This window comes from Falco biarmicus, chromosome 10 (assembly GCF_023638135.1).
Source record: "Falco biarmicus isolate bFalBia1 chromosome 10, bFalBia1.pri, whole genome shotgun sequence".
In the NCBI taxonomy this organism is placed as follows: Eukaryota; Metazoa; Chordata; class Aves; order Falconiformes; family Falconidae; genus Falco; species Falco biarmicus.
In genome coordinates, this window is record NC_079297.1 from 23,242,858 (window position 1) to 23,261,281 (window position 18,424).

Consider the following 18,424-nt stretch of genomic DNA (forward strand, 5'->3'; position numbering starts at 1 on the left):
AATGAATACCCAGGGGGCAGCATAATTGGCTGCTTGGGACAGATGGCTTTTAAATGTTCAAATTAAACTGGAATTGGAGAGGGGTGTTACTTTAAAGTGATCGTTAAAACAGAGAAAAGAGTGTTACCACTTGCAGATTTTTTTTTTTTTAAATAAAAAATAATAATGCAGGGCTTCCCTTTAAACAAAAGCAGGACATTTCAATGGCAAAAGACACCATCAAGCAATCAAGCAGAGCACTATCTGTGATGCTTAAAGAGGAATGAACTGATGACCTTATTGAAACTGCCTGACTACTTTAGGAGGAGGAAATTCCTCCTTGACCTCTGTTCATTGGTAAATTAAAAAGGGAGTATTCTCTGAAGCTTATCAGGCTGATTACACATAATGTTGTTAACTGCTGAGGTGAGCCAGCTCTGTTGCAGTGATGTATACCTTGTTTAAAATCACCCATAGCTGGAGTGGCAACAAAAAAACCCCTGCAAATGTTTCTGTATGAAACAATACAGGAGATTTTCTTTACAGTGAAGTAAGGACCAGAATGCTAATATTTATCAGGTATTCTAGCACTAGCTAGATATAATTCATATAGGTTCTTTCATGCAATTTGATAAAAAAATTGAACCAAAACTTCTATTGTAAGTAATGCAAAATTCTGGAAGGTTCACAGTCTCAGCATATAGGTTGTCCTGTAAACCCTTAATGAGTTTGACTGTGATTTCTATTTGAGGTAATTTATTTTTTATAAGTTTAGTTACCTATATCAAGGATAACGAGATAACTTACAAATGGTAGGCACAGCTGAGTGCTGGAATTGTCTCCTTACACTGACTTCACCCTGTGCCACCTTACAGTCATTTTCAGAGGTAGTTATTATTCCCCCACTAGATCTACGCTTTTTCTTTGGGTGAATGAATGGAATTGAAATGGTCTGAAACCATAGTTTCTTGAAATAAAATTCATCCACATATTGGAAAGAAAAAATATTTTACTGACGGGTGAGCTTTTAATCTACCAGCTATGGAGTATTAGAAAGACTGTAGTTTTTCTTTTTCCATCCTGGGAAAATGTAACAATCGGGGGCGGGGGGGAAGGGAGGCGTCTCTCTCCTCCTCTCCATTTCAGCTTTCCTGTAAAAGAGAATTTCCACTGTAAAATTAATCAGTTGACCTAGCAACTGTGCTGAAGGTCTTCACTGAAAGTGGTGGGTGCCACGTTGCAGACCAAAACATCTCAGTTGTTCTATTGCAACAGCAAGCAGAAATTTGGGATGTTTTGAGTTTCATTAGACATGTAAACTTGAAGAACTCTATGCTTTTTAACTAGCAGCATTTGTTAAGACAATTTGCCTAAAGCCTTGTGTTGATGAAAGATGTTTTATTCACTTTCATCTCTTCTTGGTATCCAAAAGTATCACAGAATGGTTCGGATTGGAAGGCACCTTTGGAGATCATGTAGTCCAACCCCCTGCTAGAGCAGGTCAGGCAGCATTGTGTCCAGGCGGGTTTTGAATGTCTCCAGAGAAGAATACTACACAGCCTCTTTGGGCAGCCTGTGCCAGTGCTGTGTTATCCTCAAAGTTCATAAGTTTTTCCTGATGTTCAGATGGAACTTTTTGTGGTGCCATTTGTGCCCATTGCCCCTTGTCCTGTCGCTGGGCACCACTGAAAAGAGCCTGGCCCCGTCCTGCTGGCACTCGCCCTTAAGATATTTGTAGACACTATAAGATTCCCCACCTCAGTCTTCTCTTCCCAGCCCCAGCTCTCCCAGCCTTTCCTCACGAGGGAGATGCTCCGGCCCCTCATCACCTTCGTAGCTTCCGCTGGCCCCTCCCCAGCAGTTCCCTGTCCCGGGAACTGGGGAGCCCAGCACTGGGCACAGCGCTCCAGGTGTGGCCTCACCAGGGCAGAGCAGAGCTGGGGGAATCACCTCCCTGCACCTGCTGGCCACGCTCCTCCTCATGCACCCCAGGAGCCCAGTGGCCACCTTGGCCACACGGGCACGCTGCTGGCTCGGGGGCAACCTGCTGCCCACCAGCAGTCCCAGGGCCTCCTCTGCAGAGCTGCCCTCCAGCAGGTCAGCCCCGGCCTGTGCTGGTACAGGGGGTTCTCCCTCCCCAGGTGCGGGACCTCACACTTGCCCCTGCTGAGCCTCACCAGGTCCCTCTCCACCCAGCTCTCCAGTCTGCCCAGGTCCCACCGAGGGGCAGCACAGCCTCTGGTCTGTCAGCCACCTCTCCCAGCTTTGTGCCATCAGCAAACCTGCTGAGGCGCACTCTGTCCCTTCCCCAGGTCACTGCTGAGTCCCTTGGACAGGACCTGGGACACCGTGAGGTGCAGCCCTCCCGACCACAGCCCTCTGCGCTCTGCCACACAGCCGGCTCCCAGCCCCCCTCACTGCCCACCGATCTGACCCACGCTGTCAGAGCTTACCCACAAGGGTGTTAGGAGAGCATCATTTAATACAGAATACTTTTTTTCATAAATTTATCATATTACATGTGCTGTCTACTGCTACTGATATTAGAAAGCAAATTTAATTTGCTTTACTGAGGTTCTTTGCTAAATCGTATATTCAAAATCCATCAAAGAAGCATTAAGATTCCTGTTTAACTTCAAGGTCTTGGATCTGATAATAAAATAATACTGATGTGTTGTAGAGTTGAGGTCCTTTCCCCCCCCTTCTTAGAACCACAGGTACAGCAAGGACAAACAAAATAAAGTTGTAGAAGGAATAGATGTTTCAATTCACTGATTGGTCTTCCTCAAAAGCGCAGTTGTAAATGAATAAGTATGTTGTTTTAGAATTAACTGTAATGTTTGGGTTTTTTTTCTGAAATGGATTATGAGGATTGGATCTGTATTTCATTCATTCTAAAACGATATGTGTTAGATGTATTTCATTGTGGATTTTATAGAACCTTTAAAACGTACAATTGCATTCCAAGTAAAAGTTACTGTTTTGGAAAGGATAGAATATTTTTAATTATACATTAATTAATAAATAGGTTTGATTCCTCTAGGCATATTTGTCAATTCTAGTTTATACTGTAAGGAGGTTTAAGTGAGGAGAACTTCTGGAACGAAATAAATTTTACATAGTTAAAATAGATCTGAATCATCCTTCCTTCAAATTACCAGGTGTCACAAAACTTCATACTTTCAAAGTTTTGCTTGTTTTCTTGCATGGAATATCTTTTAAAACAGGAAAAATCTCTCACTCTACTATCACTCATGTTAAACGCACCCTTTCTGTCTCCTGTCTGTCACACACAATACAGCATTTGCAGTGTTTCAGTCTGATAATCTGCATCTTCAGATGCCGCACATCATTTTGACACATAAAATATCTATTTGTCTAGATGAGGAGAAAACAAGTTGTTAGACAGGTGAACAGAGGGACATGCTCCAATTTGCAGTCTTCGAAGAGTGTTGGAATTAATTCAATTTGGATGAACTAAGACTGTTTTCAAGTGCATTAAGTAATGTTTTGAGAAGTTCTCATGCTGTTATTTTCTTTGTTAGACAGGGCTATGAAGAACTGGAAAGACAGCTGAAAGAAGTCTTTAAGGAAAGGAGCAATATCCTTCGTCAACTGTCGAAGACTTCTAAAGAACTTGAGGGAATTAAAGTAAACCTCCAGGTTAGGTTCTGTCTGGGTTTCTATAGAATTACTTTGATGTCTTCATATTGGGATCTATTTATTACAAAAAAAGTGTGCTGTTTTTTTAATATGTGAATAATTATTATTTTGTTGACCTTTTACTTAATGTAAGCCCAATGTTTTTATGGAAAACATAATCCTAATGAGTTGGGCCCTTAGTTGACCTACTGAAAAAAAAAAAAAGAACATAGTAACAGAACATTATTAACAAGCTGAGTTGCATAGCACAATGCAGCACTGATGGTATAAGCAGGGTTATTATATTCCATATCTGGTCCTTGTGTAGTCCTCTTCCACCCAGTTGGAATACGCTGAATAGTCTTCATTATTAGGAAGCGTTATCCAAGGCCTTGTGATACTGATGTTGGTGTCCCCGTTATGGTCATCACACACCCATCTCCCAGACAGATAGGTGGTTCTCCTGGCTTCCGCGAGCTTGCTCACAGTGCTGGAGGTCATAGCATAGAAGAGGAAGGGAAGGAAAAAGAACAAGCTGTCGTAATGCAGTTACCATACATTCCACCTGGCAGTACTATAAAGGATTTCCCTTGCTGTTGTGTGTTGCATCTTTGCCAATGAGTCACATATACTAAGCCCAGTTGAGCCGCTCGCTTTACCTACCTGATGTGCTGTCAACACTGACTGACAGCGCTTAGCACAGGGTGTTACCTGACTAGTTCAGCTGACAAACTGTGCTAGACGAGCCTGCAGCTAGAGCTGAGACACCTCAACATTTACCTTTGGGATATCACGGGTAGGCTGAAAGGGCAAATAGTCAGGTTAACTCTGGAGTCAAATCAGCTCCTGCTCTGGATTTGACGTCCTGAAATCACCAGATGTTCACTTAAGAGCACTCCTGACTTTTCCAGATCTAGTAAATATCTGTCAAGCGATGTCTCTGTATTTCATGTCATTTTAAAGGACTGTATTTTGTTGATATTGCATTTTTATCTTCACATTGGCATAGGCCAGATGGGAAAAAATATAAGGAGTAGAATCCCCATGTCTGTTCACAGAAGAATACTGTGTATCAGTGCTGTGCTATATTATATTATTACCTTATATTGTCTTCTGTTCCAAACTTCTCTCGTTCTAATTAATGTGAACTCTTGATTATTTTTTTTTCTTAATTTTTAGTGAAATTTGCTTCTCCTTGTAACAAAGTTATTTTAGAACGGGGTTTCTTATGCAGCAGAGTTGAAGATAGTATTCGGCAAAACGATGCTATGAGATATTTTAGACTCAACACTGCAGAGATCCAGATATAGGCAAAGAACTGTAGTATTATCTTCTGCATATACATGCTTATCTTTGTCATGCAGTTTTAATGTTTTCAGCTGTTTGTTTCTAAATCTATTTATTCTATTTGATTAGCTCTCATTTAATATTTGAAAAACAGCTGTGTACAGTTAGCTGTGCTTGACTTAGGGTAATAAAACTCAGGCTATTCCTCCATTTCTCACAAGTGGTAATATCTGTAATACACTGGGAGGGTTTTTTGAAAGAAGACCAAATTAAATATTTCACAGATAAAAAATATTAAATATCTCTTTGGTAATGGAGTTCTTTCTTTGCTGTCAGTCTTTGAAAAATGATGAAGCATCAGCCAAAAATGATGTGCAGAAGCTTCTGGAACTGGGCCAAAAGCAAAGGTAAGCCCCCATTTCCTCCCTGCTCTTTCCATTTCCAGACTGAAAACTGTCAGACTAGGAAATGCCATCTTTCCTTTTACTTTAATCTATAAACACTACTGTATTCCAGAGTCCACTGTTAATAACATTAAAATAAGAGCAGGGAAAGTTATTAAAACAAGTGATTTATTTGCTGGTAATTGGATGTGTCTTAGGAAAATATATTAGAATGCTATAGTGAGATCCAGTAAAGAAAGAGATTTTGAATTACTCAGGAAGATTTAGTCATGAAATTTTGTCTGGATAAGAATAAAATCAGAAGTTTTAGAAAATTACAAGTGCATGGTAATGCCCACTTAATTAAGTCATTAAAATTTCAAAATACCTGGATTTGCAGATGATGATATTTATTTATTCAGGCCACTTAGTTAAATATTCGTACGTGTAGACACTCAAAATCACTTGTGATTGTGCATATGTAGGAATACTTGCACTTATCTGTAAGGAAGGCAGTTAGCAGGAGAGAAGCACTAAGTTCAAATTATTCATTGAGCACCTAAGAAATAATGAGTTTCTACGGCTGGGAATGCAAGTTTCCAGCCAAGTCCTTAGTCTGAAGTCCCCTAGTGCTTCGTGGGAGGTAACTCTCATCATCGTTCGATTTATCTTCATTCTTGGAATTCAGACCAGCAAATAATAACATAAATGCAGTTTTAATAACAAGAAAACATAACTAATATAGGTATTACTTTTCCTGAGACAATGTTTTATAAAGAATGCATCTATACTTCATATTTTTCCTTAGAGAAAAACATATTTTTTTCATACTTAAAAAGGTCATGCTTCTTTCATTGTTAGGGATGCAATACTTAAATCACATGACCATCTTATTGCTGATACTGTATTTAACTGAAGCACATATGAAAATGCATTGCTGTAGAGATGTCTTGTGGTAAAACGACCTTCAGTTCTTCAATACACAACAAATAAAATCCATAATACAATACCCATAGAAGTTCTAATTTTTACTGTGATAAAAGAATATCAGATACATAAGGAGTCTTTCAGGTATTCCAGACAAGTTTATTAAATGATGAAAGCAAGACTAAAGCTAATGTCCTATTTACATACTTAGATGTTGTTTGGCTTTTGTACAACTGAAGGTATAAGTCTCATCATCATAGCTGCCCTTGTCACTGACTCCATCCTTCATACATTAATGTGCTTTTGTAGTATTTTGATTGTTATGCAGCTTTTATGAAATAGATTAATTGATCAAAAAGTGTTAAGGGACTGTTTAGTAAATAGATCTTAGTTGCAGATGGGAAAATTCAGCCTGCTAAGGGAAAAATTTCCTAGAATACTACAAGTATTCTTCCTGATCTGCTTCTTAAATAACCTCTTAAAGTCTGTCAAGGTCCACCCAAAAATACATGTTGACATTTGCTTCTAAGGGATCCAGTTATTGAGTCTATTGTACAATAGCTGTTCCCAGAGATAGACCCTGGATCAGTGCATCTAGCAATGTGCTGCTGAGCAGCCCTCGTGCTCCTTCAGAAAATAAAAGGCTTTTATAATACACTCCAGGAAAATGCCTTGGAGCTGCTGTGGGTACTTGACAGCTGTTTACAGGCTTACTAGATTTCAATTCCAGAGAGGTGTGTGAGTTCAGTGTAAGAAGGAGGTATTAAAAATGTACCAGGGAATCTCCCTCATAGAATTTCTCTAAGGAATGGTCACAGTTTATTGCCAAGAGCCTCAGACTGTCCTTCATCTGGAGTAAATGAAGAACAGTGAACACAGTGTTATGCTTAAATCTATTGTATTTGAACCACAATTCAAAATATATCCCAATTTTAAGCTTATGATCTTTCCTTGGACAAACATAAGCTGTGTTTGGTCTGTGAGCACTATCTTGACTATTCTCTTCAATGACGGATGATACAGTAAAGTTTAGAGTGCTAGAATCTCAGCTGGTGTAAGCATATGTAGTTCTTCTGACTTCAAATGAGACTATTTTTTTTTCAACCCTTTTCTGTGAATTCTTCAGTATTTCCCCAGTAGCAAGTGAAACTTGGTCACTTATGGTGACTCAAGTTTTATTCTTTCTGTGCACCATCAGCACTTTGAAATGATCACATCTGTTTGTACAATAAGAGAGCTGCCTTGTGCTGATGGTGCATTGCTTTCATGCTGCTCAATCACTATTTCAATTAAATCTGTTCTGTACTAGCGTTGCTGGAGTTGCTAATAGTAGTAGAGTTATCAGCTAACGAGAAAGATGATTCAGCAGCTCACAAATCCTGTTCTTGTATGAACTACATGGTTTCCATTCCACTTCATTTCTCACTCGGCTAAATTATCTGTCTGTAAACCCAGTTTGGTGTTGGTCTTCTGTGAAGGTTTATCCATGCAAGCAACAGCCCTGAAAAAGCTCTGCAGCTGTTTTGAAATATGTCACTCTTTGAATCTGCCACAGCTCCAAAGCCTGTCCTATGCTGTGGGTAGAAATAGGTGGCCAGGAGAGGATCTCAGCCAACTGCAGTTGTCACAATTTGGAGAAATTTGCTGACTGCATCAACCATGCAAAGGGGTTTTTTGATTTAAATAAAGCCCAATCCAAGCAATTATCCTCCTGTTTTGTTGGTCTTCCTTCCCCCCCGCCTTGTATGCCAGAATGCTCTAGTGAATTCTGTGTTGCTTCTCTCTAGAAAGGGCAGGGTGAAGGTTGGGTTTTATCAGAGCATTATTTATTTATTTCAAAGCAGGTATAAACTTGGTTCTTACTGATAGTAGTATGGTTTCATTTCGGTGCGTTTTCAGTAGCCCACTGTTCTCGCTTTTTTGGTGCCAATCTTTTTTGCTAGAAATTGTACACTGGCAGATGTTTTGCCCAGCAGGCTATTCAGTAGATGTAAAAGGTGGCCAAATTCCATCACAGATAATTTTTGTCTTGCATTGGCACTATAGTTCTGGGGGTCATTATGATTTTATTAGCAAGACTCATAGACACAGTACATTTGTTCCTTTCAATAATTAAAGGTGTCTTTTCTTGAATCTGAAGAATTATTTCTTAATGGACACTTGTGATGAAGTTTGTGTTCTGTGTTTTCAACAAACTAGGGAAGAAATGAAATCTCTCCAGGAGGCCTTTCAAAAGCAGCTTAATGAGGCAGCTGAGAAAGCAGAAAAGCAGCAGGCTACTGTGAGTGATTCCCTGTCCCTCTTTCATTGTTTTTGTTTGTTTCTTCTGTCTTTTTTTTAATCCTTTTGCCTTGAGAATTTGTCATTCGCTCAAATAACTTTGCATGTAACAAAATTTGGGTTGCAAATATGTGGTAGTATTGCACTCTACAAGCTTCAGAAAAAAGAGGCTGGAAAAAGTTTGCATGCTACCAGCCCTGTCTTCACTAATTTTTGTGGGATTTGGGTGTGTGCAGTACATTTTTGAGGATTTGGACCTGGAGACTTGATCCTAAGTCCTTTCCCTGATGAGGTTATCTTTATGGACCCTCACATCTCATCTATACCAAGGTACACTGCCACACACCCATTGACTTTTTTGGAATCACTACTGATTTTCAAGCAACAAAGTAGATGATAAAGCGTCCAATTTTGACCATAGTAGATCTAATTATCACCACAGGAAGGCATTAAGCTTCATTAAGATTTCATGCTTTAATGAAATTCTGTTTCTGGATAAATTGTACAATTGGTTGGATTTATGTGTAGCACTGTAATGTTGCAGGGTATAAACAGACATACTTTTACTATTGCAGAAAAAAAAAGGTAGAATCATGTTTTCTGTTTAATTCTAAGATGTAAAAAGGATATTTTTCCTATGTTGCTTAGCAGTATTTCTATAACATGGACACCACAGAGCATAAATTGACTAGATAATCTCCAGGGGTCCCTTCAATTCTCAAGTGTTCTCTGATTTTAAGTCTGGATTTGAAAACAAGCTGCTAGAAGGATTTATAGATCTATTTTTAGTTTCATATTGGATAATTACTGGTTTATTCGGTAAGATTTTACTGTTTCCCTAGCTCACAAAACAAGGATCCTTCCAAAACAGAGGTTGAAAAAGAATTGCTAAATGTAGGAAATATTTACCTATGCCATCTTTTGTATCAATGTGATTTGTGTGTGGCTTTATGCCCTTGGTGAAGGACACCCTAGTTTATGCCCTTGGTGAACAAGATGTGAGAGTGCATGTTTTACATGCCACCTTCTAAATAGAAAAAATGTAGATTTTGAACAAAAGTATTCCTTTTGCTGGTTTCTTTCAATTACTGTGATTTTACAAAACACTTTTCCCCCTTTGTTGCTCCGAAGTTTGAAGGGTAAAGACACTGTTTTACCTATTCTTGTGTTCCCCCCCGCCAAGGGGATTTTTGGAACTTGTAATTTTGTCTAAAGACCAGAACCCCTCTTTTTTTTCTGGAGAGGAGAAAAGTAGTAAACTGAATGCTGTATTGACCTTGAAATGAATAACATATTTTTGGTGTCTCTCAAGAGCCAGGGCAACATATATGCAGGGGAAAAAAAAAATTAAATACTGAGCATCTAGTTGTCTTTGCTAAGTACTCAAACTTGCTGGTTGAAAGTTGGCTTTTTTCAGGTGCATGGACACAATCCCACTGGCTTTGTCAGCACAATGAATTCTGGGCTTACAAATTAAAGGTGGAAAATATATTTTATTATTTAATCTCTTATTAGATTTTTATATTAAAGGCTAATTCAGCTGTCAGTTAAATAAATCTCAGAGGTAGTGAACGGATTATTGACTCTGTCGTTCTTTGTGATATTGTGCTTTTTAAACTTGAGCAGCAGTGCCTTGCGTAAATGCAACCCACACCCCAGCACTAGAGAAGAGCACAAGCTATGCTCTACACAAGTAATAAAAAAAACCCTACTGTTAATTGTAAGCAAAAATATCACCTACTGCAGGAATGAGGAAAATCCCCTCTGAGTTTATCCCAGAATTTGGCTTGGAGCATTGTCAGCTGGGTAGAGAAACTGGCTTCTTAAGCTGTATCCTCAAACTTGCTAATAACAGAATATTAAATTTGCCACTGATTTTAAGGAAAGCAGAACTGTGTCCTTGGTTCGTGACATTTATTTCTTTATGCCTCAGGGTATAATGTACATAATGAAGCTCACCAACACACTGAAACTGAATGTACATTCCAAAAGGCCTTCAGGATCCTCGGATGAAAGTGCAATAGAAATGGAAATAAATATTATTACTGTCACTCAGGGTTTCTTTACACCTGGTTTCTCCATGTGTTACATGAATGCTATGAAAGAAGGTCTAGGTACTTTGAGGCAAGCCTAGCTAGAGGATAGGAGCTTGAATTTAATTCTGATTTAATGAATTGTGAGTCTTGTTTCTAATCCAATTTAAGCACATTTTATTCTACAGGATTTGGTGAAGTAAATCTTGATTTTCATCAGAGTAAATAAGAATAGAATTATATTTTTTCAAAGCCAAATGAATAAAAACACTGGACGGGGGTTGGAAATACATATTTCTTTTCTGCACTTGCCAAGGAGGCATAGTGCAATGTTTACTGTATGTTAATTGGCTGTATATATTCAACAGGGAACACCTGCCTGAAGGTGATCTTTATTAGGTAAATGCAAAAATGTAAGTAAGAATTTAAAAGAATTAAATCAAATCACAAGCAAAATAACCTGGAAAGTATTCGAAGACTCTGACCAAACCAAAAGAACAAAGGAGATGCCGCGGCAATGCACTACACTTTGCATCCACGTCTTGTGCAATGTATAGCAAGAGTCTTCAGTGTTGGTTGCACAAATGATTCATCAGAAATAATGTTATCAATGTTAATGTTTGTTCTTTTTCTTCCCCCCCCTTTTTTTTTTTTTTTTAATATCCCCCCCCCCCCCCCCCCCCCCCCCTTAAAACCAGAGAAGCCAGGAATGGTAGGCAGCTAAAAAGTTGCTGTTCTGCTGATGCGTTGGTGGGTGCAGCCTCTCAGAGAGCAGCAGCTGGAGCTGCTGCCAGGTAGTAACAACTTGCTGAGGGTAGAAAGGGCAACTCTGGCTTGAGGAAACAAAACAGAGGTGTAAAGACCTTCCTGTCCTTTACAGCACTAATACACTGAGGACTGACCTGGAGGCCCTTGGCAGGAGAGAGCACTCCCTTTCTGGGTTCTTTGTCCTCTGAATCTGTAGCACTAAGGGGTGAGAACAGCAGCAGTCCGGCTTGGGACAGGTCTTCTCTAGAAAATATATGGCAGACCTCAGGTAAATGTATGCCTCTTGCTTCAGTTAGTCCATCTAGGATAGTAAATTGTGCAGATGAATACTAGTTATGATGAGGATGGTTTAAATATTAGAGTATTCCTATGTTGCCAAGTTCAAGGTTCAAACACACTCTTCCAGAAAGCTTTGGCTTGAGAGGGAGTTTCTCTACAGACCATGTCGTGCTAGAACTATGGATTACTTGTGTATCAAAAAGCATTTCCTAATTAGAGGAAGCTTGTTAGAAGCACTGTACTGAATTTAGTTATACAAAATGTATATAATATGTGTAAGACGTCATTCCAAATCACCTGTTGTCCTCTTTAACAATTGATGAAGGTCAACAGAGCTTTTTGTTCTCCATTTAATATCAAATACCTAAGGAATTTATAATAGGTTTTTAGACAGTGAAAAAAAAAATTATTAATATTGTCAAGCTATATAGCTACATGTGAAGTGGAACCACTTCTTCCTGAAACACGTTCACGGGATTAGAGATCATGGACTAATTTTCACTTTTGTTAACAAAAAGCCAGAGGGCAAATGACACATGTAACTTGACAGTGGTTTTTTTTTTCCCCCAGTGAATTCGTTTAACTAGGGTGAGTAATGAGTCTGTGTATCTGCATTAGGTTAACAGGCTCTTAAAGCTTTTCGGAGAAGGGCTCTTCACTTGACTGTGCTTCATGCTAACTGCTTGTATCTGAAGAAAGAGGGTTTTTTTTGGTTTTTTGGTTTTTTTTTTTTTTTAGGAAATGACCTGGAGGTTTGCAAAGTTGGTTCCCATTAACTGCAATTAAAGTTTATAAAAAGAGCTGGATAGCTCTAGATGAGAGAAAAAATAAAGGATGAAACAGCTAAATACTCAAAAACAGTTTGGCTAAGTAGAGTAAACTCAGCTGCCTTTTTTGTTTAGTTCCTGTTGGTATTTTATGTCATGTTAACTATTTGTAAAAAGACATGGTGATGGAATTGTTTGACAATACAATTATAGTACTGTCTGTCAAAATATAGGAGAAAATATGTCTGTGTAAATTCTTTTTTCCCAGTTGTTCAGTGTTCACTCTGAAAAATGAGAATTAAGTAACACATTATGTATGACTTGTAAAAATAAACAATAAACAACATGGTTATTTTGAAATCAGTAGAGTTTTTCTTAGTAATAAAAGACTAACAGAACATGGAGAATTTAAATCAGATATCCATCACCAAACAAGAATATAAAGAACCATCAGAAACTCACACCTGCAATATTTTTAATAAAAAGAGCAGATGTTCATTTAACTTCAAAAATATTTTTGTTTAGCAACAGCCCTTATGACAGGTCCTAAATTCCTAAATATCTCTTTGACAAAAATCTGTTTTGTTAATTAAAATATAACTTGCAACTTAAAGTTATGTTTATCTAAGAATTTTAGTAGCTAAAAGTATATTTAGTTTTCTTTTTAAAAGTATTTAACGCTTTGTAGAACACTTTTTCCCAAAGGAAAGAATATTTTCCATGTGTTAAGTAATAACCTAATAGTTCTCTCTGGCTTTTGGAGTCAATTCCTACACTGTAACTTGAAAATTAGACCACTAAAATTAATGTTGCGTATGTTACGTTTTCAGTTATTGCCAAAACAGTTAGGTGTTAATGAATGTATTCCAATCCCATCTTAATTGCTCACATCTTAGTCCCGACCAAGGTACAAGAAATCTGGAAGTAAGCAAATAAGTGTACAGCTGAGCTTTGACTGTGCAGTAATGATGCTGTATTGGTATTCTTCCATCCCTCCTGTGTAGTGAATAACTAACTATTGTCTGACTTTTAGAATTAGATCACTGCCATCTGCTAAAGCATTCTGTATTTCGATAGGGGAAAATTTAATTTGAACATTTCAAGGTCACAAACTGCTGTGAGTAAAGGCCACTGGATGGAAGCTGTTGCCTTTAATAAATGTAATGAGCTCTGAAACACACAAAGCTTGGAGTACCTTGGATGTCTGTCTCCAGGAGACAGTAGCAGTGTCCTTGCTTAATATTGCAAAGTTCAGCCTTAGAACAATATATTTTAATTATGTATTTTCATAATTACAGCTAGATAGTAATTAAAGACAGCCAATGTGTGGAGGGAGGTGAATGTCAAGCAAGAACAGAGTGTGGGTAGAAAGGAGGAAGGGATGTAGAAAGTTTCTTAGTTGAAATTTTTCAGTTTCTGTGCATTTTAATTTAGAGCTGGGTATAAATGTCCATTCTTGTTTATTATGCTATTGGGATTTGGTGACTGAAAGTACAATTTTTACATCTTTTTCTGGAAAATGATATCCTTTGTCCTTGGGGCTGACAAAAAGCATCATGCAAATGGTCTGATGCAGAGTGATCTGCCATAAAGCATGAAATTATAGATATAGATGTGTGCTCCCTTCTATATAGCTTCCTGTAGTTGTATTTTATAGATAAATGGTTCTTCAGTTGTTAGAGATTAAGTAGAAAAGCTTTAAAAGTGCTGCTATAATATGGAAGCAAAAGTTAATGACTACTTAGTTAATATTGGTATTATTTTGGAAAAAGAAAGATATGTAAAAAATAGGTTTTAATTATTCAGATAAGCTAAAACAGTAAGTTTGCACTATTTAAGATGTTCGTATCAGTGATATCAGATGCATGTGTATGTGGATAGTAATTAACAAAAATTACTGGTTTAACTAACAAAGACTGCTGGTTAAATTAAAAGTACTGTGGTGTCTTAAACATCTCTTCCCTGGAAGATTCAAGCTGATACTTACAAGCTGTGGATACAGAGCACACAGATAACAATTTTGGTATCATATCTCTTTAATTATTTCATATATACACAGACTTAGAAGTGAAGTGGTTTGAAGGAATATTAATATTCTGTTGAGAGTTGGGACTAGGAAAGGGAACACTCTTTAATGGAGGTCAGTATATATTTTTTTGGTCAGTATTTAATGGCAGCTGGCAAATATTTTTGAACAGCTGAAAAAATGCCCCCACCCACCCCACCCCCACCCCCCCTGTGAACGTTTGTGGGGTTTTTTTATGCTTTTCCCTGATAACCCTGATCTCTTATTTTGATTGTGTCTAAATCTCAGTATTTGTGGATGTGATTGCTGGACAAATGCTGAATATCTTCATCTGCTGTTAAAACATCACCCTCAAGGGCAGCTGGATGTGGAGTTAGGATTTCCACAACCAAACTGCTTAATATTTTGGAAGAGTTTGCAAAAGAAGTTCCATTTATGCATGTCAGGCGGCACTGATCTCATAGACCTCCTACCTGCTTTTCTCTTTTAAGTGCTGATAGTGTCCTCCAGCTTCTCTTTTGGCACAGACGAGAGGGATGTCAAGTCTGGTGATTGTTTTTAAATTACCAACATCTGTCTACTTGAGTGTGGACATGATTCTAAGAACAGGTGTCTTGTCATGCAGATTCAGTGTCATTTTTTATCTACAGAACATCCAAAATGTTAATCTCTAAGTCAATGTCTTTATAATCTAAATCTTTTCTTACAGGGGTTTTGTTGTTCTTAACAAGTCTGCTTCAATGGAGGGTCATGTGGTGGTCAGAGGACATCCTGGGCATAGCAATCATGAGATGATAGAGTGTTCGATTAACGGTTAAACTGATGTTTACGTACATTTCAATAACTCACACTCAACATTTCTTAAAACTTGTAGATTAACTTTTTGAAGACTGAAATGGAAAGGAAGAGCAAAATGATCCGTGACCTCCAGAACGAGGTAAGAGGAACATTTGATTGTCACCTCCATTCAAACTTTATACTGAAAGAGTTTATGGTTTGGTTTCGTATTTTAAAAGCATGGTTTTTTAGTAGAAAGATAAAACTCTGGTTAAATACTCTAAACACAAAAATAAATAAAAATGATGATGTGCATTTAGAAATAGTATTTTATTCTGTGCAGATACTGACTCCTTGTTCCTGGTGCATAGGTCCATAGTACACCTCTGTAACTTTTGCTGTACTTACTGTGCTTTTTCATAAAGGAATGCTTCATTTAGTTCTATGGATTATTGGTACACAGTGAAACTTTATCCACAGTGTTATTACCTGCTTTTGAAATACACAGCAAGAAGAGGTGAAAGGAAATAAAATCTCAGAATTGAGATTCCTAATAAAATTTAAACCACCCGCATTCCTAAAATATATTCTTATCATGCTGTTTCTATGATGTTTCTATCGGTGTTTCTATCACTGAGTGAACAGTTTCTGGAGCCCTGGATAAACATTACTGAGGGCATCTGTGATTAAGGCTTCTCAAAACGAAAAAAAGAAATAGCATCTTGAAAAGTGAAAATTAACCTTGGAGACAGAGCAGTGATTAAACTAAAGATAGTTACTTGATTAGATGGGAAGTAGAACACATGAAGCAAAACAAACTTCCAGTTTACTGAGGCCTTCAGTGATGTGTGTTCCAGCCTGGCTTACCTGCTGCTGCTTCTTCCTACACATATTCAAATTACATGGGATTTAACTATTATTCAGGTGTCCCCGGAATTATTCAAAAAGGTCCATCTGATGTTTATTACTTCTCTCTTTTCAGGTCATAAAATCAGAAAGGGGGGTGGGGGTAGGGTGGAGATGTTTTACTGAGAAGAGGAATAAGGCCAGGTTATTCTCTAGGGAAATAGTGAATTAACGTCTAAATGCTCTACATGGAACTACAGAACCTTCCAGTACTTTCTTCAAATGTTTCAAACTTGATGTGGGAATAAAAGGATTACCTCTTCCAGAAGGAATGTAATAACAAAGACATAGCTAAGGGAAAGGGGCTTAATAACATACGCAGCAAAGAAGAAATGAGATGTAGAAAAAAATGCGATTGAGATTTGGTCTTCTGGGTTTTCCAAACTGCATGAGAAGTGATAGAGGCTTGTTTACTCCCCACCCCCTCATACACCCAAATGCTCCCCTCCCAAGATACAAGGGGTTTGCACAGCTATATATTGAAAACAATAAAATGGGGTGGGGGAGTGCAGGGAAAAGTTTGATGCAAGGGCTTGACGGTGCTTGCATTCAGGCGATGTAGCTGCCGTTCTTTTATTACTACCCTATCCAACCATGTTCACAGAGATAAATACTGGAAAATTCTGCACAGGTGATCTGGTTTTTGTTTGTTTTTACTTTAATTATATTGCCTGAAATACTTCAAATTTTTTATGTCAACTTGCAAGATGTTCCAAGTGTAGGAAAAGTTTGTGGGCACTATTGATTCTGCACTTATTTTAGGAGGAAACACGGAATAGTACTTGTGACTAAAGAAGCGATGTGGTCCTAGTGTGCCCTGGAAATCAGAAGCTCCAGCATTCTTTTCTTGGCCCGGTCACCTAAACTTGCTGTGAGAGCAATTGTATTTGAAACCTTTGCTTACTAAGCAAACTGCACTTCTGTGCATCAGCTCCTGTGTGGAAAAAGAACCAGTAGCTATAGCTAACCAACAGCTTTCTGGTAAACTTCTATGCTATGTTTCCCTAAAAGAAAGTCCACTAATATCCATTTTTCTGGTATTTCAGTAATTGTTTTGAGGGTTTCCATAAGGACTTTATCTTTTGACAGCAATTTAACCAAATTTAAATGGTATGATTTAGAGGAAACATTTTTATCTAAGTCCTGCCTCCACTCCCTGTATGTACAGTATGCTTTGAAAAATCTTTCTTAGCAAGATTAGATATGCTATAATAATCGATAGCATTTTACATGTATTTTTTAAAAGCACTATCTCCTTACAGATCTATAGAGACAGGTAATGAAAATGGAATTCCTTTCATAGATGCTTTTGTCCTTCTGAGTATCACATTCACACTCAGTTTATGTTGGCTAATTCTGAATTTTGCAATCTCAGGCTCTTCCATGACTATAAAAATAGTTCCCTGTTTAGTTCTGTTCTTCCAGCATGTGCCCTGCTGCCATCCAAGTTTGCAACACAGAGACAGGAATAGATAACGACAGCCTTCCAATTGAATGCAGCAGCTGTGATGTAGTGTATGAGGAGGGGACATTGTACAGAAAGGCAATTTTCAAGCTATTCAAGGCTTTGGAAAAAAGCAGTTAACAACAAAAATAGTCCCTTGTGTGAAGGGAAAAAGTGCCAGATAAGAGCGCATAAAGATTAAGTTTCTAAAAATCCCATCTTTTTTAGTGGTCTCTAAGTGCTTCCTGCAATACCAGAAAAAAATCTGTCAGACTTCCAGCTGTAAGGTTGTGTGGATTGTGTTCATGTAGGCTAATAAAGGATTGACATGTAAACAGGTAAGCTCTTCTTTTGGAAAGTTACTATTATTGACAAAGAAACCAAGAGGTTTGGAAATTCAGAAGCACTGGTGGAGCTAAGAAACTTGGCATAAATGTAGAGTGAAATTGAATATGTATAAAATACTTTGAAAATTTTCACTTTTGGAGATGGCCTGTTACAGAGTGAGCAGCTCACTTTTATCATGTCAGTCATGTATCATTTGTGGAAAATGATGCCAGAACTGCTCTAAAAATGAAACTGAAGCAGGATGCTGTGTTTATATCAGAAAAATGATGGGTCTCGACAGTTGCTCTTTGCATTCAGAACCGATTGTTTTGCGTGCAGCTCTGAAAATGCATAAACACGATGGATTCATTTCTTAAATGAAAATCTTTTCTGCACTGATGTGCTTTCTGTTAGTTTGTTATTCCTTTCCTACTGGTACACCTGTAAAAACCATGTTCCATTAAAGGTTCAAGGTGAGAGTCCTAGCTGATGTACACTCATGTGAATTCCTTAAGGTAAATGTGTCCCTAAAAGTTAATAAACGGTGTATATTCTGTACTGAAAGCTAGTGAAATGTTATTCAGACTTGTCACATGGAC

General features: G+C 37.9%; 1 protein-coding gene across 2 annotated transcripts in view; it reads left to right on the forward strand.

Annotated features, from left to right (window-relative positions):
- The window catches only part of LUZP2 (leucine zipper protein 2), a 309,793-nt gene that overhangs the window by 201,543 nt on the left and 89,826 nt on the right, over positions 1-18,424 (forward strand). For both annotated transcript variants that reach the window (XM_056355154.1, XM_056355153.1), the window contains exons 3-6: positions 3,525-3,642; positions 5,245-5,315; positions 8,418-8,499; positions 15,246-15,308. In XM_056355154.1, the coding sequence (XP_056211129.1) occupies positions 3,525-3,642; positions 5,245-5,315; positions 8,418-8,499; positions 15,246-15,308 (334 nt within the window). The remainder of the gene's footprint in view (positions 1-3,524; positions 3,643-5,244; positions 5,316-8,417; positions 8,500-15,245; positions 15,309-18,424) is intronic.